Source organism: Callithrix jacchus, chromosome 11, assembly GCF_049354715.1.
Source record: "Callithrix jacchus isolate 240 chromosome 11, calJac240_pri, whole genome shotgun sequence".
NCBI lineage: Eukaryota > Metazoa > Chordata > Mammalia > Primates > Cebidae > Callithrix > Callithrix jacchus.
Window position 1 is genome coordinate 5,396,678 of NC_133512.1, and position 24,008 is coordinate 5,420,685.

General features: G+C 41.4%; 1 protein-coding gene and 1 long non-coding RNA gene across 3 annotated transcripts in view; one reads left to right on the top strand and one right to left on the bottom strand.

The window, feature by feature from the left end:
* Positions 1-19,081, bottom strand: part of AOAH (acyloxyacyl hydrolase) — a 204,316-nt gene extending 185,235 nt beyond the window's left edge. For both annotated transcript variants that reach the window (XM_035253176.3, XM_035253177.3), the window contains exon 1: positions 18,716-19,081. In XM_035253176.3, the coding sequence (XP_035109067.1) occupies positions 18,716-18,842 (127 nt within the window). In that variant the 5' untranslated portion in view covers positions 18,843-19,081. The remainder of the gene's footprint in view (positions 1-18,715) is intronic.
* Positions 1,646-22,659, top strand: LOC100894421 (uncharacterized). The gene is made up of 3 exons (XR_013523820.1): positions 1,646-1,705; positions 11,411-11,518; positions 18,724-22,659. It is a non-coding gene; the product is annotated as an uncharacterized LOC100894421 (long non-coding RNA).
* The last annotated feature ends 1,349 nt before the right edge of the window (positions 22,660-24,008 follow it).

The window sequence follows — 24,008 nt, forward strand, 5'->3', positions numbered from 1 at the left end:
TGTCTTTCTGTGCTTGGCTTACTTTACTTAACATAGTAACCTCAAGTTGCATCCATGTTGCTGCAAATGACAGGCTTTCATTCTCTATTACGGCTGGATAATATTCAATTGTATATGATACCATGTTTTCTTTATCTGTTCATCCATCGATGGGCATGTCAATACCGCTGCAGTAAACATGTGCAGATACTGCTTCAGCATATTGATTTTCTTCCTTTCAGGTATAGACACAGCAGTGGAATCGCTTAATAACATGGTAGTTGTATTTTCCGTTTTTTTGAGGAACTTTCCTACCGTTTTCCACAGTAGCTGCATTAATTTACGTTCCCACCAACAAGGGTTCCCCTTTCTCCACATCCTTGCCAGCAGGCAGGATTCCCTGTCTTTTTAACTGGGGTGAGATCAGATCTCATTGCAGTTTTGGTTTGCATTTCTCTAATGATTAATGATCTTGAGCATTTTTTTCATCTACTTGTCCATGCGTGTCTTCGGTTGAGAAATGTCTAGTCAAACCATTTGCCCATTTTAAAATTGGATTTTCTTTACTTTTCTTTCTTTTTTTTTTTTGCTACTGAGCTGTTTGAGCTCCTTATATATTCTTGTTATCAATCCCTTATTGGATGGATAGTTTGTGAATATTTTCTCCCATTCTGAGGGTTATTGAGTCACTTTGTCAATTGTTTCTTTTCTGTGCAGAAGGTTTTTAGCTGGATGTAATCTCATTTTTCTAATTTTCTTTCTGTTGCCTGTGCTTTTGAAGTCTTACACACAAAAATTCATTGCTCAGACCAATGTCCTGGAGCTTTTCCCTGATGTTTTCCTGTAGTAGTTTTGTAGTTTCATGTCTTAGATTTAAGTTTCTAATCCCTTTTGATTTTATTTTTGTGTATGGTAAAAGATAAGGGTCCAGTTTCATTCCTGTGCCTATCGACGCCCAGTTTCCCATACCACTTAGTGAAGAGACTGCGCTTTCCCTGTTGTATGTTCCAAAAAATGGAATTGGCTTTAAATGCATGGATTTATACCTATTTTCTATTTTTCCTTTGATTTTTTTTCTTTTGCTCATTTTTATCTTTCCTTTAAAAATATTTGTTTAAATGTAAGAAGTGTAAGTGCTGTTTTATTACATGTGTATATTGCGTAGTGGTGAAGTCTGGGCTTTTCGGGTAACCATCACCCAAATAGTGTACACTGAACCCATGAAGTAATTTCTCTTTCCTCACCCCTTCCCTTCCTTCACGTCACCAGTCATAATTATTCCGCACTCTACGTTCATGTGTATACAGTATTAGCTCCCACTTATATGTGAAAATATGTGGTGTCTGACTTTCTGTTTCTGAGTTGTTTCACTTAAGATAATGGCCTCCAGTTCCATCTATGTTGTTGCAAAAGACATGATTTCATTCTTTTTTATGGCTGAATAGTTTTTTATTATATATTTATACACTTATATACACATCATGCTTTCTTTATACAATGGTCCATTGATGGACACTTAATTCCATATCTTTGCTATTGTGAATAGTGCTGCAATAAACATAAACATATGAGCAGGTGTCTTTTGATACACCGATTTCTTCTTCTTTGGGTAGATGCCCAGTTATGGGATTGCTGGGTTGACTGGTAGTTCTATTTTTAGTTTTTTGAGAAATCTTCACAGTGTTTTCCGTAGAGGTTGTACTAACTGCATTCCCAGCGACAGTGTGTAAGTGTTCCCTTTCTTCCTATATCCTTGCCAACATCAGTTATGTTTTGACTATTTAACAATAGCCATTCTAACTGATATAAAATGATATACCATTGCAGCTCTCATTTTCATTTCTCTGAAGATTGGTGATGTTTAACATTTTTTAATATGCTTCTTGGCCATTTGTATGTCTTATTTTGAAAAACGTCTATTCATGTCCTTTGCCACTTTTAAATGGAATTATTTAGGGCTATTCTGTTGAATTGTCAGAGACCTTTGAAGGTTTTCTTTAAGGAGGTGTGTTGTATTGCTTCCACATATTGTGGTATTTCCCAACCTTTTCCTAGTGTTGATTTCTAATTTAATTTGAGATTTATTTATGTGATTTCCATTTTTAAAAATGAATTGATACTTGATTTATTGCATAACACATGGTCAATCTGGAGAATGGTCCATGAATGCTTTTTTGTCATCGAATGGAGTGTTCTATAGATGTTAGGTAGATCAAGTTAGCTGTGTTATTCAGGTCTTCTATATCTTTACATACTTTTTGTTCAATTCTATTGATTAAGAAGATAGGAGTGTTGAAATTTTCAAGTCCATTGTTACATTGTCTGTTTTCTTTCCAGATCTTTCAGTATTTGGGGGCTTTTAAATTAAGTTCATATATATAGTTTACATTGATTATTATTATTGATATAATTATAAATATATTATTACCAATTATATAATATCAATGTATTATTGATACACTTAACATTGATAACTATTATTATATTAATACAAAATATAATAATTATTATAATTATTATTTCTTTCTTGATATCATGGCCCCTTAAGACATACACCTTTTTGTTTTGGGATTTATTCTACATCTTTAAGTGCATTTTCTTGTACTAATACATTTATCCCTATTCTCTTACAGTTACTATTTTTATGATATATGTCTTTCCATCCTTTTATTTTCAATCTGTTGTGCGTCTGAGTCTAAAGGTTGTCTCTAGCAAACAGAGTATACTTAGATGTTGCCTTTTAATCTAGTCTAAACATCTTGCCCTTTGAAGTGTGCGGTTCATTCACATATAACGTCATTTTCATACGGCAGCTATTTCTGGGCCTCTCGGGTTGTTTCTTTGCTCTTCTTTCCTTGTTTACTATCTTTTTTGTTGGAAACAAGTATTTTTTGTACTGTTTTACTTCCTCTGGTAATTTTTTAAAGTAATTTTTTGTTTAGACGTTCATATTCCTAGTGGTTACTGAGATTACAATGTGCATCTTTCCCTTACCATAATGTATTTTAAGTGAATACTGATTTAATTGTGGTAAGAGATCACAACTTTCCTCTAATATTGCTTCATCCTCAACTCGTATTTGGGCTATTTTTGTCATACATTTGATATCTATAAGCATTATAAATACAATTGTAGTGTTACAATTATTGCCTTAAACAAATTTTTATTTACAAATAAATTTTAAAAAGTGTTTGCATGTGCATACACATAAATACTATTATTTTATATTTATCTACATATTTACATTCCTAGTGCTTTTTATTTTTTCCCAGGGATGCAAGTTACCATGTAGTGCTGCTTTCTTTCTTTCTGAAGGACTTCTTTTTTTAGCATTTCTTGTGTGGCATGTCTGCCAGCAACGCATTTTCTCAGTTTGGTTTATCTGGGAATGTGTTTATTTCCCCTTCATTTTTGAATAATATTTTAACAGGATTCAAAGCTCTTGGTTGAAAACTTTTCTTCCTCTCAGCATTTTAAATATGGGTATATCCTAGAGACATTCACTTCCAGACCACCACGATAAAGCAAATATCTCAATAGTCACATGAATTTTTTGGTTTTCTAGTGCTTATGAGTTATCTTTACACTATACTGTTGTCTATTAAATGTGCACTAGCATTTTGTCTTAAACATGTACATATCTTGATTTTAAAAAGACTTTACTGGTAAAAATTGCTAGTGATCATCTGAGCCTTCAGCGAGTCATGTTTTTGCTGGTGGAGGGTCTTGCCTCAATGTGGATGGCTGTTGACTGATCAGGATGGTGGTTGCTGAAGGTTGGGGTGGCTGCAGCAATGTCTTAAAATAAGACAATAAAGTTTGACACATTGATTGACTCTCCCCTTCATGGAAGATTTTTCTGTAGTAGGCAATGCTGTTTGATAGCATTTTGCCCACAGTAAAACTTTTCAAAGCCAGAGTCAATCCTCTAAAACCCTGTTGCTGCTTTATTAGCCAAGTTTATGAAATGTTCTAAATCCTTCATCACCATTTCAGCAACGTTCACAGCATCTTCAGAGTAGATTTCACTTCAAGAAACCACTTTATTTGCTCAGTCATAAGAAGCAACTCCTCATCCACTCAGATTTTACTCATGAGATGGCAGCAACTCAGTCACATCTTCAGGCTTCTCTTCTCATTCGAGTTCTCTTGCCATTTACATCACACCTGCAGTTTCTCCACTGAAGTCCTGATCCCTTCAAAATCATTCATGGGGGTTGGAATCAATGTTGGCCAAACTTTTCTTAATGCTGATATTTTGACCTCCTCCCAGAATGTTCTTCATGGCATCTAAAGGTAAGTCCTTTCCAGAACATTTTCAATTTACTTTTCCCAGATTCATCAGAGGAATAAGTGCCTATGGCAGCTGTAATGTATTATACTTCTGTAATGTATTACCTTATGTAATGTACTCCTTAAATAATAAGACTTGAAAGTCAGAATGACTCCTTGATTCATGAGCTGCAGAATAGATGTTGTGTTAGAGACATGGAAATAACATGACTCCCCCTGCTCCTCTGTATCAGCACTCTTGGATGGCCAGGTGCACTGTCAATAAGGAGTAATATTTTGAAATAAATCTTCTTTCTGAACAGTAGTTCTCAACAGTGAGCTAAAAATATACAGTAAACCATGTTACAAACAAATGTGCCGTTATCTACATTTTATTGTTCCATTTCTAGCATACAAGCAGAATAGATTTAGCAAAATCTTTAAGGGCCCTGGGATTTTCAGAATGGTAAACAAGCATTTGCTTCAACTTAAGGTCACTAGCTGCGTTGGTCCCTAACAAGAGAGTCAGCTTGTCCTTTGGAGCTTTAAAGCTAAGTATTGACTTCTCCTCTCTAGCTATGAAAGTCGTACAGATGACATCTTCTAATAGAAGGCAATTTTGTCTGCATTAACAATCTTTTGCCTAATGTAGCTACTGTCATCAATGATCTTAGCTAGATTTTCTGGACAACTTGCTGTAGGTTCTACATCAGCATGTGTTCTTTCACCTTGCACTTTTATGTTATAGAGATAGCGTCTTTTTTAAAACCTCATAAAGCAACCTCTGGTAGTTTTATACTTTTCGTTCAGCTTCTTCACCTCTCTTAGCCTTCACAGAATTGAAAAGAGCTAGGATCTTGCTCTGGATTAGGCTTTGGCTTAGGGGAATATCATGGGTGGTTTGATGTTCTGTCTAAACCACGAAAGTTTTCTCCACATCAACGATAAGGGTGTTTCACTTTCTTATCATTGGTGTGTTTACTGAAATAGTGCGTTTAATATTTTTCAATAGCTTTCCTTTTCCTTTTCCTTTTTTTTTTTAATAATTATCACTTGGCTGTTTGACAAGGGACCTAGCTTAGGCTTATCTTGGCTTTTGACATGCCTCTCACTAAGCGTAATAATTTCTGGCTTTTGATTTAAAGTGAGAAATATGTGATTCTTTCTTTCACTTGAACTGTTAGAGGCCATTGTAGGGTTACTGGCTTAATGTTGATATTATTAGGTCTCAGGGAATTGGGAGGACAGTGGAGAGGGGCAGAGATGGGGAAATAGCTGGTTGGTGGGACAGTCAGAACACACACATTTATCAATTAAGGTTGCTGTTTTATATGCGTGTGGTTCGTGGCACCCCAAAACAATTACAATAGTAATATCAAAGATGACTAAACACAGAGCAACACCACAGATATAATGATAATGAGAAAGTTTGAAATGTTCTGAGAATTACCAAAATGTTTGGCCGGGCGTGGTGGCTCACGCCTGTAATCCAAGCACTTTGGAGGCCAAGGCGGGCAGATCACCTGAGGTCGGGAGTTCAAGAATTACCAAAATGTGACGCAGAGACATGAAGTGAGCACATGCTGCTGGAAAATGGTGCTGACAGACTTGCATGGCATAGGGTTGCCACAAACGTCCTATTTGTAAAAAATGCAGTGTCTGCAAAGTCTAATAGAATGAAGCACAATTGAAAGAAGTGAGGCTGTGTGTTGTTTTAGTACCTTACGGCCTCCAAAGTTCTGAAGAAAGTTTAGACATTAGTCATGTGACTGTTTTCCTGTAAGTGATGTCATTTTTCTGTTTGTGCTTTCAAGATTTTTATGTCGTATTTGGTTTTCAGAAGTTTGAGTTTGACCATAAGGTATCAAGGTTTACTTGTGTTAGTGTATTTGGAGTTTCTTGAGATTCTTGGATCTGTAGGCTGTTTTTTTTTTTAAACAGACAGGTTATTTTCTGTCGCCCAGGCTGGAGTGCAGTGGTGTGATCATAAGGAACTGCAATGTTGACCTCCCAGGCTGAAGCGATCCTCCCACCTCGGCCTCTGGAGTAGGTTGGCACGCATCACCACCCTGGGGTAATTTTCATTGTTTTCAGAGATGGAGTCTTGTTACGTTGCTTAGGTTTGTCTTGAACTCTGGGACTCAAGTGATCCTTCCACCTCAGCCTCTCAAAACGCTGTGAGCCACCGCACCTGGTCTTTTTCTCATTTTAAGAAAGGTGCTAGCCATTACCTTTCCAAAGACTTTTTACTCCCCCTTTGCTCTCTCCTCTCCTGGCACTCCTGTTTTATAAATGTTGAGATACTGGACATCACACTACATGTTTTTGAGGCTCTGCTCATTTTTATTCAAGCTTTATTTTCTCCATTCTTTGGTTAGGATTATTTATATTGATTCTTTCTTCTTTGAACTCAAATTTCCTGTTGAGCCCATCTAGTACATTTCAAATTTCAATTATTGATTTTTAAGTCCCGAATTTCTGTTTGGATCTGTATTATAATTTGATACCTCCACGGAAGTTTTCTCTGTTTGCTGAACACTGAACACTGTCACGTTTTCCTTTAATTCTCTCACTACGGTTGTGTTTAATTCTATCGCTATCCCCATCACAGCACTTTGAAGTCTTTTTTTTGGGGGGGGGACAGAGTTTCGCTCTTGTTACCCAGGCTGGAGTGCAATGGCGCCATCTCGGCTCACCGCAACCTCCGCCTCCTGGGTTCAGGCAATTCTCCTGCCCCTCAGCCTCCTGAGTAGCTGGGATTACAGGCACACGCCACCATGCCCAGCTAATTTTTTTGTATTTTTAGTAGAGACGGGGTTTCACCATGTTGACCAGGATGGTCTCGATCTCTTGACCTGGTGATCCACCTGCCTCGGCCTCCCAAAGTGCTGGGATTACAGGCGTGAGCCACTGCACCCGGCCCACTTTGAGGTCTTTAATTTGCTCAGCCCTTTCTATTGCCTGCATTTCCCTAAGTATGGATCTCTGTTTTCTGTTTCTTTATACATCTACTATTTTTTTGTTGAAAACTGAAAGTTTTAAATAATACATTTAACAATGAATTGTTTTTATTTTTATTCTTCTGAGGGTTGTTGGCTCTTCTTTTCTAGTAAGTTTTCCTGGCTTCAACTGCAGATCTGTTTCCCCTGGAAAATAGAATTTCTGATATCTCTGCTCATTTATTAGCCCAATTTTTTTTTTTTGAGATGGAGTCTTTCTCTGTTGCCCAGGCTGGAGTGCAGTGGTGCAATCTCAGCTCACTGCAACCTCTGCCTCCCAAGTTCAAGCAATTCTTCTGCCTCAGCCTCCCAAGTAGCTGGGACTGCAGGGTCTCGCCACCACACCTAGCTAATTTTTGTATTTTTAGTAGAGATGGGGTTTCACCATATTGACCAGGCTGAGTCTCGAACTCCTGACCTCATGATCCACCCACCTTGGCCTTCCAAAGTGCTGGGATTCCAGGCGTGAGCCACAGCGTCTGACCATTAGCCTGGCTTTCTAAGGATCAGTGTCCACGTAGCTTAGAGTCATTGAGCAACTTGTGCTGAAACACCTCACGCTTATAAGGTCTCTAACTGTTCAAGTAAAAAAAGGTATCACTGTTTGTTGATTGATCCACATGTGAGTTAGGGAATATATTCAAAGTTGCAGACAGTTCTCCAGACCTGTCCGCTTTCACTTTCTGCTGAATTCTTTTAAGTCTCCCCCTGCACATGCATGGTTTCCCAATCAATTAGGAATATAGCTTATCTCAGCCCTTCTGTGATGCTCTTCTCCAGACTGTTTCCAGGATCTTTTTGTTAAACTTCCGGCTGATTGCCATTGCTTCATCTGGGACCAAACCTTGAGCTAGCAAAGCTGTAGGTTCTGCTCGTTAATTCCAGCAGACTCCATCAATTCTGGCCAGGAAAGCCATGGACCTTCACACCTCGGTTAAGTCATCTGTCCCATTAGCAATAAACTTTCTGGTTTTTGCAGCCAGTTCCACAGTGATAAACCTAAGTTCTTACTAACCAAGCCGAGGGCAGGGTAGATAGAACAGCCCCAGGCAAGGAGGCCACAGTCTCGTTGCTCTCCTTAAAGTTCATGCATTTTTTCAAAAATAAACATTTCTCAATTCATTGAATGTCACTGATGATGAGTTCGTGTCCTTTGTAGGGACATGGATGAATCTGGAGAACATCATTCTCAGCAAACTGACACAAGAACAGAAAATGAAATACTGCATATTCTCACTCATAGGCGGGTGATGAAAAATGAGAACACATGGACACAGGGAAGGGAAAACTACACACTGGGGTCTATTGGGGGGAATAGGGGAGGGACCAGTGGAGGGGGGGAGCTGGGAGGGATAGCCTGGAGAGAAATGCCAAATGTGGGTAAAGGGGAGAAAGGAAGCAAAACACACTGCCATGTGTGTACCTATGCAACTATCATTCATGTTCTGCACATGTACCCCAAAACCTAAAATACAATAAAAAAATTTAAAAATAAAGGAAGTGAAACACTTAGGAAAAAAAAAGATTTCCTGCGCACTGAGACACTTGTGACAGTTTTTTCCAGTTTTATACTTGGTCTTTTGCACAGAGGAACCTCTGACACCTTCATGCAATCATCATCAGAATTCTCTTTTGTACTTATTTTTATAAGGAGCCTGGGGGTTTTAGGTTGAATAAAACAAAGGTCAAGTTAGACTTCTCTAATTACATTTGCATTTTGTTAAATTGCAGGAGTCATTTTAAAAGACAGATCGTTTTTTTTCCAAAGCAACATTCAGGCACGGATTTTCCTAACACTGGAAAACAACTGTTTTATAAGCAAAATGGTACGACACTGGAGTGATCTGTGTTCTTTCCAAGTTTACAGGGTGTGAAGTCCATGCAGAATAGCTGGCACATAAAAAACAAAAAACGATCAACAAATCCAAACCCCAAAAAACTTCTTCCGTCTGCAACTTAATCTCCATCTACTGGTTTCCATTATGTGTTCATGTCTATTTGGCGAATCACTTTGGAACTAAGTCACATACATTCTCTTCTGTGATATTCTGAGTGTTCAGTCTGAAGGCTTTTTTGTTGTTGGTCTTTTTAAAGCATTTCTGTGTGTAGAAGGTAGAATAATAGTATTTCTGCCTCCAGGTGAACACCTTATTGAATTCCCTATTCTGAATAAGGGCAGAACCTATGGATATGACTGGGTATCACTTCCATGGTTATATTCTGTGATACGACAATGACAGAAAAGATTCTGCATGTGTAATTAAGGACTCCAATCAGTTTATTTTGGGTTAATCACAAGTTTCCTAGATGGGCCAGGCATAATCATGGAGCCCTTTAGATGTAGAGTTTCTCCAGCTGGTTTCAAAAGAAAGAAATAGCTATGCTACTAACTCCCTAGGAAGAGGAGCAGCCTCTAGTTATTGGGTGTGATCCCTAGCTGATGGCTGGGAAGCAAATGGGACCTCAGTCCAGCAACTGCAAGGAACTGTATTCTGCCAACAACCAGTGAACTTGCAAGAGGACCTTAGTCTCAAATCAGACCGAAGCCCTGGCCAACACTTTGACTTCAGCCTTGTAAAACTCTGAGCAGAGAACCCAATTATGCTGTGTCCAGACTTCTGAAGTGCAGAAACTGTGAGATAATACACTTGTGTTGATTTAAGCTGATAAGTGCTTGGCAATTTATCACAGAGCAATGGAAAGCTAATACACTGTGAAATCTTTCTTTATAAATGATTCTTCCCTTAAAACACCCAAGATTTGAGAATTTGTATTTACATAAGATGCAGATTGGCATGAAATTGTTCAGTTATTCAGGACTTTACGCCTTACAATAGGTTTAATTTCAAGACTTCTAAAGCACAATTTCTGTACATTTCTTTCTTGATTTTCAAAAGAATAATCACAACCCTTTTGTGTACTTGCTATTTAACAAGCACAGTTCTAAGTGATGGGCTGTTCACATCCCCCTGTGTAATTCTCATTTTGCAGATGAGGGGAGTGAGGTGGTGCCAAGGGTGAAGCTATGTCCCCAATGTCACATCTGTACAGAGTGATAGAACCCGAGAGCCTCACGCTCTGCAGATCTTAACCCTATGCCTTTTGCTATTGCTTCCACAAGGACGTTATAGAAAGTGTGGAAAATTCAGAAGCGCACTGAGAAGAAAATATAAATCACTAGTAACATCTCCATTTAAAGATAGCCATATAATCACTATGAACATTTCGGTGATCATTCTATCTAGGAAAATAGCTCTGTCAATAGAGAGGTGGGCACATTTTAACTTCGTGGGGATTTTACTCTGCTTAATGCTTTATAACTTTCTCTTTTTTTCCCTTTTTCATATACACATTAAAAATGTTCTATATTCTTGCCCACAGTATTAATACATTTACCAAAAAAACCTTTTTTTCCTTCTTTCTTCCGGAAGTACAGCATGCTGGCATCATGGATCCTTTGGGTTTTGCTCACTGTGTGACCATTCCCCAAAGTCACAGACCCTTCTCAGAGTGTCTCTGTGGTCTTTCTCTTCAGGTTTTGACCTCAGAGAATCCAGGAAAGAGAAAGGCAGATGGGTGGTGGAAAATTCAGATGATCAGAAACCTACCATTTGTGCTAAGGTTGGGGTTAAATGCATTGCTAATTTAAAAATAAAGGTAGAGGATTATGGAGAAGAGAGAGTGTACGGGAATGCCACCATGAAGGGCACGTGCAGAGGGCAGCTAGACCCAAGGATCTGCCTGGCCTGTGAGGGTGGAACGTGTGGTGGGTCACATGTAGGGCCCCGTCCACATTGCACAGCTGAACCAAGACCATGAACCCCACCAGCCCCAAAGTGTCAATTGCTGGCACTCTTAGGGCTGAGGACAGAGGCTACCTCCAAAGAACATCAGAGTGATGACTGTGTCCTCCTGGAGAACTGAGATCAACCCTCTCAGAGGCGGGAAGGAAGAGGAGAAGCTGAGTTATCCCAAGGAGACTAAATTAACCATATAAATGGCAAGATGAAATGTTTTCTGCTATCAGCCAAAACAGTGTCTTATGAACAAGCGTTCAGTTATAGAGAAATAGAGAGCATGAAATTTCTGTGTATCTAAGTTGTGATAATAAATTTTCAACCTTCTGCTGGCTATGTCTAAATCCTTCCTATTTTTGTCAGTGATACTTATTTTATTGCTCACATTGGCTTGAAATCATGAGGCCACCTCTGTCTTTTCATCAATCAAACTGTGAAGTCATCTTGGACCACTCTGTGTGTGGTATGCAGGTGAGGAGAGGGGATTACAACCTGACACTGAGGCACTCTATATTTAACCAAATGTGAATAAGGGAAAAAGTCAGCCTTTTTCTTAACCTTTTAAAAAGCTTCCTGAGTACCAATCAGTGCTTTTCAAAAAGTCAACATTCAGTGAATTAATTTAAATGTCGATGACTTAGAAACATAAGGATTACTTTCCCCCTAAATCACCCATATAAAGAAATGATGTTTTGCAAAAATGAGCACTTATTTTTGATTCTGCAACATTTGAAAAGTGGCAGAGAGTGGCACAGCCCGTTCAAGCATAGTTGAACTGCATTTGCTCAGTGTTCAAATGGGACGTACTGCTCAGTGCTAACGAACACGGTGAACTGGGGCGGGGAGCTTGGGGCTTTCCACAGCTTCATTCTGCTCTGGGAATAGAGTCATGACCACGTCCTCCAGTCTTCCTGTTGGTTCCCCACTGTAGGGCTGCTCCTTGGGACTGAAGCAGGGGTTGTTTGTGATGGGGATGTAGGCTCAATAGTTCAGTAACTTCTGGGGGGGTTCCTTTTGGAGTATCTCCCCAGTCACAACAATACCCTGCTTTGGTGAGAGCTATCCCCTCACTCCATGAGCGTGGCAGCCATATCTGTACCTCGAGCTCTCCCCACTCCCACCTGTCGCTTATTCAGTGGACTAAAGATTTAGCTCAGTCTCTCTGCTGGGAAGTTGGGACTGGCCACCAGAAGGTGAACTCACCTCTGTGAGCTGAACTACAGCATACAAACGCAGGGCTTGTGGGAGCCACTAGCTGGCCAAAGGGTGGAGAGCATTAAACCAGCTGGTCTGTAGGGATAGAGATGGAGGCAGCGGAGAGGCACCAGGAGAGTGAACTCTCTGGGTTCCTGGCACGGCAAGGTGCCAGGAGAGAGAACTCTCTGGGTTCCTGGCAGGGCAAGGTGCCAGGAGAGAGAACTCTCTGGGTTCCTGGCAGGGCAAGGTGCCAGGAGAGAGAACTCTCTGGGTTCCTGGCACGGCAAGGTGCCAGGAGAGAGAACTCTCTGGGTTCCTGGCAGGGCAAGGTGCCAGGAGAGAGAACTCTTTGGGTTCCTGGCAGGGCAAGGTGCCAGGAGAGAGAACTCTCTGGGTTCCTGGCAGGGCAAGGTGCCAGGAGAGAGAACTCTCTGGGTTCCTGGCACGGCAAGGTGCCAGGAGAGAGAACTCTCTGGGTTCCTGGCAGGGCAAGGTGCCAGGAGAGAGAACTCTCTGGGTACGTGGCAGGGCAAGGTGCCAGGAGAGAGAACTCTCTGGGTACCTGGCAGCCAACATTTTTTGTTTCCTAGCTTAATTTTCAAGCCTGTTTTTTCCTTTTGATTCTAAAATTCACTCTTAGAATTCTCACAAGCAAATTTTCCCTCTCTTTTTTTTTATGCTTAGCCTAGTTTAAGTTGATTCTTGTTATTTGCAACCCCAGGAGTATCACTCCTGGTTCCCATATTGGTGGTGAGGAACTCTGTGTCTGGGGAATAAGATAAAGGAACAGGCATATGACAAGAGAAATCTAATCGCTGCAGCAATGGTTTTAAAATATAGGTCTTAGATATGGCACCAGAAAAACAAGAGATGAAAGAAGAAAATAGATACACTGGACTCCTTCAAAACTACTAAATTTTGTTCTTGAAAGGACGTCATTATGAAAGTGGGGGAAGGAAACAGAATTTGAGAAAATAGTTGTGAATTATATCTTTGAAAAGAGACTTGTGTCTAGAATATGCAAAGAATTTTTACAATTCAACAACAAAAAGTCATTTAAAAAGGGGCAAAAGATTTGAATAGAACCTTTTTTCAAAGAAGATATACAGGTGATCACCGAGCACATGAAAGCATGCTAACATCATTATCATTTGAGAAATGCAAATTAAAACCAAAAATGAGGTCTCATTCCACAGCTACTGTGATGGTGACAGGCAAAAAGATGAATAACTCAGTGTTGGCATGAAGGTGGAGAAGTGACAACTTTCATCCACCTCCGGTAGAAATGTAAAATGGTGCAGCTGTTTGGAAAAGAGTCTGGCAGTTTCTCAAAATGTCAAAGATGGAATTCCCATATGCCCTAGAAATTCCACCCCTAGGTGGAATTGGGAGTTGGAAAGGTGATACAAATATTTTATGTTATTATGATCTTATAAATCAAGGCAAGGGTATCCTTTTAGCCCAAGAGAAATGCAAACACATGTCCACACAACATGAATGTTCACAGAAGAATTATTCATCACCACCGATAAGTGAAAACAACTCAAACGTCCATTAACAATGAATAAATAACCAGGTATGTCCATATAATGGAATATTATTCAGCTGTAAGGAGAAAGAAGGTTGATGCATGCTACAACATGAATGGACCTTGAAAACATCATGCTAAGTCAAAAAGGCCTGTAGCAATAGGCCATGTCTTATATTATCCTATTTATGTGACAGGCTTATAGAGACAGAAAGTAGATTGGTAATTTCCAGGGGTTATAGAGAGAAGGAAATGGGGAATCACTGTTAAGAGAACTGGATTTTTCGAGGGGCGCAATGAAGTATTCTGGAATTAGATATTGATGATCAACGCACAACTCGTGAATATACTAAACGCCACTTTTAAGCAAGGGTGAAGCTTATGATATGTGAATTACATTTCTCAATAAAACTGTTACTTAAAACAATATGGGGAAGTATATTACCCTGATTTAATCACTTCGATAATAACATAATCCCAATTAAAGTAAGGAATAAGCCAAGCTTTAACCAGCCAGGTAACCTTAAACAAGTTACTTATTTCTGTCATTGTTTTTCACCCACCGAATGAGGATAATGATAATACAGACTTCATAAGGTCACTGTAATGGCTAAATGGGAATACACGTAAACCTTTTGGAAGACGGCTCATCACACAGTCAGTGTCCAATAAATGTTGGCAATTATTATAACTATTAACTTGCAAGTGTGATTTGAGTGGCTGAAGAGCACTTGGTTGTAGTGACTTTCTCAAGGCGTCACTCCAATCGGTCCACGTTCAACTCAGAGACAAGATGGAAGGTACCAACAGATACAGAACTGTGTTCGTCAGCACTGAGCAGTACGTCCCACCTGAACACTGAGCAAATGCAGTTCAATATGCTTCAACAGGCTGCGCCTCTGTCTGCCACTTTTCAAATGTTGCAGAATCAATAATAAGACGTGTTCATTTTTGCAAAACATCATTTCTTTATACACAACAAACTTTATGAGTAAGAAACAAATATGATTACTCAACAATAATCTTCATAAAAACGGATGAAACCCACCTAATTTGGTTGACCTTGAGGAAAATAGGAAGGAAGAACTTCTTCCATGAGTTGGGAAGGTGATACAAATATTTGACGTTATTGTGATCTTATACGTCAAGGCAAGGGTATCCTTTTATGATCAAGGTAAGAATTTGTGTTGGAATGGCAACTGAAAGACAGCTGACAATGAACAAAAATGAAGAGGGCTGGACACAGTGTCTCATGCTTATAATCTCAGCCTTTGGGAGGCTGAGGTGGACAGATTGCTAGAGCCCAGAAGTTTGAGACCAATCTGTACCATATAGTGAGTTCCTGTCTCCGCAAAAATACAAATAGAACAATTAGGCAGGCATAGTGGCATATACCAGTAGTCCCAGCTACGTGGGAGGCTGGGGTGGGAGGGTCACTAGAGCCTGGGCTGTCGAGGCTGCAGTGTGCTATAATCGCACCACTGCACTGTGGCCTGGGTGATACAGCAGGACCTTGTCTTTATTAAAAAATACATGAGTCATTCTTGCTCAAGTTGGGGTGATCAGAAATCCAGCTGCCTAATCAACCTTTGCTCAGAAAGGTTTTTATGGCCCGGGGCCTTTCAGCAAGCAAGTGAATGCAACAGAATCTTTGGGGTAACCGAGGCTTCCTTCTCCGACCAGCAGTATTCAGGTAGAAATGTTTCTAAAATTCTAAAGTTTTAAACACTCTTTTCCCTTTCGTCGAGGCCATTACTTCACCTTTCCCCTGCGGCTTTATGAAGTCCACAGTGCCCACTTCCAAGCCGTGAGTCTCTGCCCTGCACGTCCTGGGGCTCTGCTGGCTCTGGCACCGGCAGTTTGAAGAGTTAGAGGAAGGGTATTATTATCAAGGGCACTAAGGGCCCAGTTCAACATTCATTTTAAAGGACCGTAATCTTTACAAGGCTCCAGGTTCTCGTTTTCCTCTAAGCTGGACAGTGAATTTCCTGAAGACAGACATTCTAAAAGTCCTTCTTCTCCTTCATCTGTTCATCCTTGGCTCTGAGCACAGGGTCTTGCATATGCAGTGGCCACGTGAGGAATGAGCGCATGGAAATGTTTGGGGACCGCCTTTCTGATGGAGGGTTTGAAGGCATGTAATCCTGCTTTTTGTCAGAAAGTTGTTAGGGTGTTGGTAACAAATGTAGAGTTAGAAGAATTCCAATCAACAATCCTTCTCTTCTGTCCCCTCTTCCACATACTTCTTCCTCTTCCCACCAGCTGTGAGAGAGGGGACCTCACTGCTTTCTGAGACACTTTCCACATGCAGCCCTTTCAGTAGGTACAACCCAGGATTCCCTATCAGGAGACACTTGCTCCCCAGCTTCTGGAGCCCTTGGTCTGAAGGATGATGCTAACATCAGTCAGTCCGTCGCCAGATTTGCCACCAGCAATGAGAGATGTCTCAAAATTACAGCTCTCCTTTGGGGTTAGGTCACATCCTGGGACTGTTTGATGTGGGAATTCGAAGACCTGGACCAACTTCAGGACAACCCTGAAGAGCTATTTTAGTCCCAGAGCTCTCAGTGGGATCCCCTAGGCCTTCTATGGCTGCAGCACAGCCCGCCTTCTCCCTGCCAACCCCACTGCCTTCCTCTCTTGCCAATCTTTTCACCAAGAGCACTCCTCAATAGACCCCCCTGCACACATACATCTAATCCTGTCTCCCCAAAAAGCCAACTTCCAACAGCGATGCACCAAGTTGCACTGCCTTCAGCACCTGTCTTAGCACACATGCAGGGCTCAGAAAGTGTTCACCGCAAGGCTGGAGTCCTCCTGCACCCACCTTTCTTGCTGTTATGACAACAGGCGATTAAGTCACCCAGGCAGAGTTAGCCAGAAGAAGTTATGAGTTGCTGGGAAAATGGGTGCTAAAGCACCTTCAAACCTAATGAACAACAGAGTCTCCAAGCTCCTGGGGCCATGAGAATTTGTGTGGGCAGCCAAAGTGAACCTCTGTGAATCATGGAGATGACCACATGTTTCTTGACCCTCTCTATCACAAGAAGGGGTCCGCACCCCCTACCTTTGAGTCTGGGTGGAGGAACCTGTGAATACTTTGAGCAATGGAGCATGGCAAGCGACACTGTGCTTGTTTCTGGACTCAAAGTTTGAAAGACTGGCAACGTCTGGCTCCTGTCTTTTGGAGCTCTCTCTGGGATTCCTAGGCTGCCGAGGAAGAAGGCCTACTACCCAAGACTGCCATATGTGGGCACTCTGATGGCACTCCTAGACGAGCCAGCTGTATAGTCATTCCCTCGCCCCCAAGGTGCCAAACATGTGAGTGAAACTGTTTTTGTCAGTCCCAGATCCATCAGTCCACCATGTGAATACCATCTCCTAACCTCAGTCACTTCTACAAGGAGAAGAATTGCCAGCCAGATCTGAACAAATTTTTGACCCATAAAATCATAATACAACAAAATGGTTATTATTGTAATTTTTGATGCAGCAGTAGAAAACCAGAACAACCCCATCCTGAAATCCCCCCAACACCTCTTTTCACTCCCTATGACCTCATTGAGAACAGGGCAGTGAAAGGAGTGAGTGTCTCCTGTCCATTTTACTGACGCGAAGGTACGAGGATCTTAGGTTTGACAGCTCGCCCAAACTCAAACATTTAGTTTGCAACAAACCCAGAAGTAAAACTCATTTCATCTGAGCTTTTCTCAAGTGTATGTCCATTTGAAGGCATTAGGATTTTGTTTTGAGAAAAATGAAAGGGTGGTAAATAATTATTTAAGGAAACCAAATGCTGGGTGAGGATGCTCTCCCAGGCATGATTCAAAGAGCCACACACCTCTGCTTCTAGGTCTCTGGAAAATAGGGTCTCAGGGAATCTGGGTCTTAATTAAAACAAGACTTTGAAAGTCAAGGTGGATCTCCTAACATGTACAATGACCTGAGGTCATGATTTTGAGGAAGTAGAACTAATTCGTCTTCAGAAAAAATTAAGTGTCAGAGTCTGTGTCAAGATTTTCCATTTGCAGCATGTGGCCTCCAAACTTATCCTCCAGTTCTTTTCCTGGCTTCTCAAACTAGGATTCTATTTGAGGTCTGCTCATCGAGCAATTACTTACTACTTGGAGTTCTGAGTCTATGTGGCTTTACGGACTGCACCATCTAAATGCCACCACTGTTAGGAGAATTCCCATGTTATGGGAGCTACAATGTGAATATCAACAATCTTGCCTTACTTCCTACTGTCATCCAAACAAACAAACAAACAAAAAAAACCTTGGAAATAAAACAGTTCATTAAAAGATAAGCCAAAAAACCATATCAGTGCTCAGTGTTTCCAGGTGATAGCCGAATTTGGATTCTCTGAGAGACAGAAGAAAGCTGAGATGGTTGAGTCCTTACTGTGTGCAAATGCCGCAAACTTACATGCACGGTCACAATTTTCACGATACCCCTATGAGGTGGGTCTTATTAGCTTCAGTTCACCAATAAGGGCACAGAAGCTTCGAGAGGGTTAAGTACATTGCTTCAGGTTTCCCAGCCAGTAAGAAATGGGAGAGAAGAGTAGGAGGTGGGCAGTGATTCAAACTCCCATGTGTCTGTCTGAGGTCAAAGCCCATGAAAAGCAGTAAAATTTCAGGTTAAAATAGCCTGAAATAATAGTTGCCTATACACGAAGCAAAAATTCCAATCACCAATGAGGCGGAAGAGTTTTATGCCCAATTTAAACTCATACACTCTTTATTCACATAGATGTATGTAGTGTCAATGTCAGCCCTTAGACTCCACACTTTTTGACGTCAGTGAGGTTACTGGTACCTTACTTGGAATCTTACAACTCTTGATATCATCAAACATGCGATTGATTATGCAAGCAAAGTATTGGACCCCATTGTTATGTCTATATACATACAAAAATACAAAAATATTTATTTACATACCTACACAGGTGTGGCCATTCGAGTGGCTGAGCCTGGACTGGTCTTCGTAGGGTGGAGAGGCCGAGGACTGAAGGAGAGGAAGAAAGAATAGAGGCACCACCATGAAGATTTTCCAGTGGGACTGCATCTCTGAGCAATGCACCCCCAGTGATCACCTGGCTCCAGAAGCTACCAGCTGAGGGATACTGGAGTTGAGGCCGCAGAATCAACTGGTCTGTCCTCTCTTTGACACACACCCTACCCTCTCACATACATGCTTTTCAGTAAGTGTGACGTGAATAAAAGCACGCATAAACACTCACAGACCCACAGCTTGCTCTTGTGGGACCCTGAGAGAGCCACACACGAAGAGCTGGGGAAGAGTCCCTGGTGTGCAGTTCTGCTGAGCTAAAAACTGCAGCATTAAGAAAAAAAAAAAAACAAACCCGAATTGCACAGTGGCAGCGGCTTCCGTGCTCCCTGGCTGAAGTCAGTGACCACAAACCACGGGAGCCTCGAGCCTTGCCGGAACTGAGCTGTTGGGCTGGTTAGGAGGCCCTTCCCCTTTCGTTCTTGCAAAACAAAACAAAACTAAAGCTAAAACGGAGAAGAAAAAAGAAAAAAAAAAAAAAAACTAAGCCACAAGCACACAACCCTTTAACAATTTGATCAGCAGCCCATTACATTCAGAAATTATTTAGTCTTGTTTTAAACAGCTCTATATGGTGAGGTTGTGCTCCTTATTTTGTTGTTAAAGAATATTCTGGTCGAATAATATCTTTCCTCTGGAGAAGCTGGGTTATTCCTTGAAGGGTCAAGGTGTTTCATTTGGTGTGCAGAAGGTAAGCAATGCAGAAAAGAATGGGCAGTTAGCATGGTGGGATTTTAGATCTAATGAGAAAGAACGTGGGTTAGAATTAATCAGTTCATATTTGCTAGGCTGCCTGTGCACAATGCATCTTTTTTCTCCAGAATTTCAAAGTGCATTTACAGTTCCTACCTGTGGATGATTTGTTCATTGTTAAGAGAGTGATTTTCTGCTCTGAAGAAGAGAACTGAACACTTTCTTTCTGAGGGGGAAAAAAAAATTGGAACCAGATCATAGGTAAAAAACATATAACCTAAATGCTTCGCTCTAAAATAGGATACAACAAAGTCATATGCCATTCTCAGACAAGATAAGGGGACAGGGCCAAAGTACCACAGTTTAGATAAGTGTGGGAGGTCATGTGATTCTGCTTCTCTCTGCTTGGGCTCTGAGGGAGCTTATTTACAGATTTTGAAACATTATGGAAGCTATATAAATTGTTAGCAATTAAAAAAATAGCATTTGGAGTAGCAGGTAAAGTTTTAGAGAAGCATCCTTTCCAGGATGTAGGAAATACCCATTTTTATGATTTGAAGATTCCTTGTGCAGGCATTGGTCTTACAAGTACTGAGGGGGATACAATTCTCAGACCTGCAGCAGAGAGAGCACAGGTCAGAGTGTTTCCCTAGTTATGCCCCTAGCCCGATACTGAGGATATCATTGGGTATCTTGTGTCACCCATGAATCTGTGACTTCCTCTGAGTCTAAGGTGCTGCTGCCTCAGTCCCTCACTCAGGTCACTAGGATCACCTGAGGGGTAGGGCCTAGAGAAATTCCAGAGACATCCAAGGGAGGCTAACTAAAGGACTGCTTAGGAACCCAGATTGTGAAGACCGAAAGGCTCATGTTTACACCTCATATCTACTGTTTATTTCTGAGTAATGTATTAGACCAATGATGTAACTTTCCCCCCTTCAGTGTCTTTTTTTTTTGAGACACGGTCTCACTTTTTCATCCAGGCTGGAGTGCAGTGGTGCAATCACAGCTCACTGCAGTGTCGACCCCCTGGGTTCAAGTGATCTTCCCACCTCAGCCTCCCAAGTAGCTCCTTTCTGTTGGGGTAATGGTAATATCTGCTCCATAGCACTTCTAGAAGCACTCAAATAGAGGGTGTATCCAAACTACAAAGCAGCATGGCTGGTGAGAAGTAAGTGCTTAGTGCATCTGGCTACAACCCTAGTGGGAGTGCGATGAACTCTGCACCCCAGGCCAGCTTCAAGAGAATTCCAAGACACCCATGGTAGCTGTAGGCCAACATGTCACACATGGGAAATGGCGAGGACAGGAATAGGCAGCATTTACTGAACATCTTCCAGGTATGCTTGAGCACTCCAGGAGTGTGTGGTCTAGTCTGTCTAATCCATAGATGCGTGAGGCCTCTTCAGGGGGCTTCTGGAAGAGAATTCGACACAGGCTTTGGGCCTCTTGAGGCTCTCCTGGTCTCCCTGTATACCTGTGAGCAGGTCTGGAAACACTCAGAGTGAGAGAAATTTCCTGGTATGCCGAAGTACCAGTTTTATGCCCTTATTTGCATGTATGTGGGCCAGGCAGTGCCATTCACAACCATCCCAGGGATGCACAGCCCTGAAACTCTGTTGTGTTCAGGCTTTGGGGCTGGTCAAGTGGGCATCACTGTGGGCATCACTGACTTAGCTGTGCAGTATCGGAGCAAGTCCCATCCTGTTTCCAGAGGTGAGAGTTCTCAGCTGGAAAGAAGACTGATACTATTTACTTCGTAGGGGTACACCATAGAAGTACCTGGCACATAGGTTTTCAGTAAATGGCAGAAATTTTCATGCTTGGAGGGCGAGTTCTTCCTGGGCAAGATCAAAGGAAGAATGCAGAAATCAGAAAGTGATTTTGCCAACAGAAGCTGCAACAAAGTACATGTGTGCACAGACCACCGAACAAAACATCCCTTTCCATCACCAGGATGGGGTGGACCCGCCCATTTGCACAGGTGTCCTTCACACTGGCTGATATCATTGCCTCTGACAGGGCTGCCTTTGCTCATCAAGTACTGAGTGCAAATGACTCGGGATCTTTTCACAGCTTCCCAAAAAGCCCTGGACCTACCTGTGGTTTACAACAACTAGGCCCTGGAGAATGTTCTGTAGGCCCCCACTGTCAGATGTTCCAAGTTTGAATCATGTCAAAATCTGCTCTTGAAAATGAGATTTCTCCTGAGAAGCACTTTGTTACTGATTTCACTCACTGAGCTCTGATTCAAACGACTGCTCTCCCCTGTGCCACAGGAGGCTGTTTTGTGATCCACAAGTGTTGCATCCGTGGTCTAGCTTGTTTGGTATTTTTTTGACCTGCATTGGCCTCAACCATCTCATCTACAGCAAGTTCCTTAATCAGAAAAGAAAAAGGGCCGGGCGTGGTGGCTCACGCCTGTAATACCAACACTTTGGGAGGCCGAGGCAGGTGGATCACGAGGTCAAGCGATCAAGACCATCCTGGTCAACATGGTGAAACCCCGTCTCTACTAAAAATACAAAAAATTAGCTGGGCATGGTGGTGCGTGCCTGTAATCCCAGTTACTCAAGAGGCTGAGGCAGGAGAATTGCCTGAACCCAGGAGGCGGAGGTTGCGGTGAGCCGAGATCGCGCCACTGCACTCCAGCCTGGGTAACAAGAATGAAACTCCGTCTCAAAAAAAAAAAAAGGCGGGTAATGGGAGATCCTGTAAAAGCTGGCCCTGTCACCAACACACATCTTGTCTTGGGCTTTATCCTATCTCTAAGGCCCAGGTCCATGCCGCCCTGTTACTCCTGGCTGCCCAGGACGGTGTGTAGCAGTCCTCAGTTCCCACCTACCAAACTCAGGCTCTCTGCTGCTCCTCTCCTCCTGGGTCAGAGCTTATGAATACTGGCCACATTCTATTCCGCTTCTGCTCTCTGCTAAGGATGAAGTAAATTCACCCATGCTGAGGACGCATGGGGGCTCATGAAAAGAGTTCCGGGCTCAGTATAGGGGTCCTATATAATGGCTCCCCTCCTAGTAGCTGTGTGCCCTGGGCAAGCTGCTCCACCTTTCAGAATACCAATTCTTTAACTGTAAAATAGGGCATATAATGCCAATATTTAAGAAAACTGTGAGAATTAGAGAGACAAGATGAATTTAAAAAACACAATATTAATGGTTAGATGAATGTGAAGCGGACGACGAATTCACATAATTTTTTTCAGGCAGCATTGAAATTTTGGGGGAATGTCTTTACATCAAGATTTTAAATTGCTACATAATAACTACATATTTCTGGGGTGCATGTGACGTTTCGATATGTGCATCCAATGTGTAATGATCAAATTATGGTAATTAGGATATCCGTCATCTCAAATACGTATCATTTCTTTGTGTTGGAAATATTTATAATTCTAGCTATTTGGAAATATATCCTAAATTGTTGTTAACTGGAGTCATCCTACTGTGCTCTTCAACACCAGAACTTCTTCCATCTAACTGTATTTTTGCACCCATTAACCAGTCTCTTTATTCACCCTTTTCCACCCTTCCAAGTCCCTGGTATCTATCACTCTATTCTTTACCTCCACGAGATCACCTTCTTTAGCATCCAAAAATGGGTGAGAACATGCAGAGTTTGTCTTCCTGTGCCTGGCTTATTTCACTCAACATAATAACCTCCATTTTCATCCATGTCGATGCCATTGACAGGGGTTTCTTCTTTTTAATGGCCAGATAGTACTCCATTGTGTATACGTGACTCATTTTCTTTATCCATTCATCCGTTGATCAACACTTAAGTTGACTTCATATCTTGACTACTGTGACTACTGCCGAAATAAGCATGAGTTTATACTACAAAGTATGTCAATGTACCTTTCCAGTATACTGATTTTCTTTCTTTTGAATACATACCCAGCAGTATGTATTCAAAAGAAAGATTATATATTAGATCTATTTTTAGTTGTTTGAGGAAACTCCATACTGTTTCCTATGGTGGGCTGTACCATTTATAATCCCGCTAACAGTGTTTTAGTGGTGCCCTTTCAAAGCATCCTTACCACCCTCAGTTATTTTTGTCTTTTTGATGATAGCCATTTTAGAGATATATTCACACCCATTAAGAACAGGGTTTTTCTGACACTTCCATTCAATATCTAGAAACATTACATACATTGGGAAAAGTATGCCATATGTAATCACAATTTTCTTCTAAAGACGATGAATTATATTAAATAAAAGTTCTTTTGCCTGTTGGGCACCTGGTGGAAAGTTTGGGGAAAGGATCCATGGAGAGCAAATTGCTTTTTTATGTAATGTGGAAGAATTTGGACACATAGAGGGGATAAGAGTAGAGAATGAATAGAGAGAAGGGAGAAGCAGAAACCGATGAGATACAAGATTCTTCTTGGCTAAAGAGATGAGAGAAGGATTGGGAGGTGGGGGGCAATAAGACCAGAGCTAAGAGGAAGGTCTT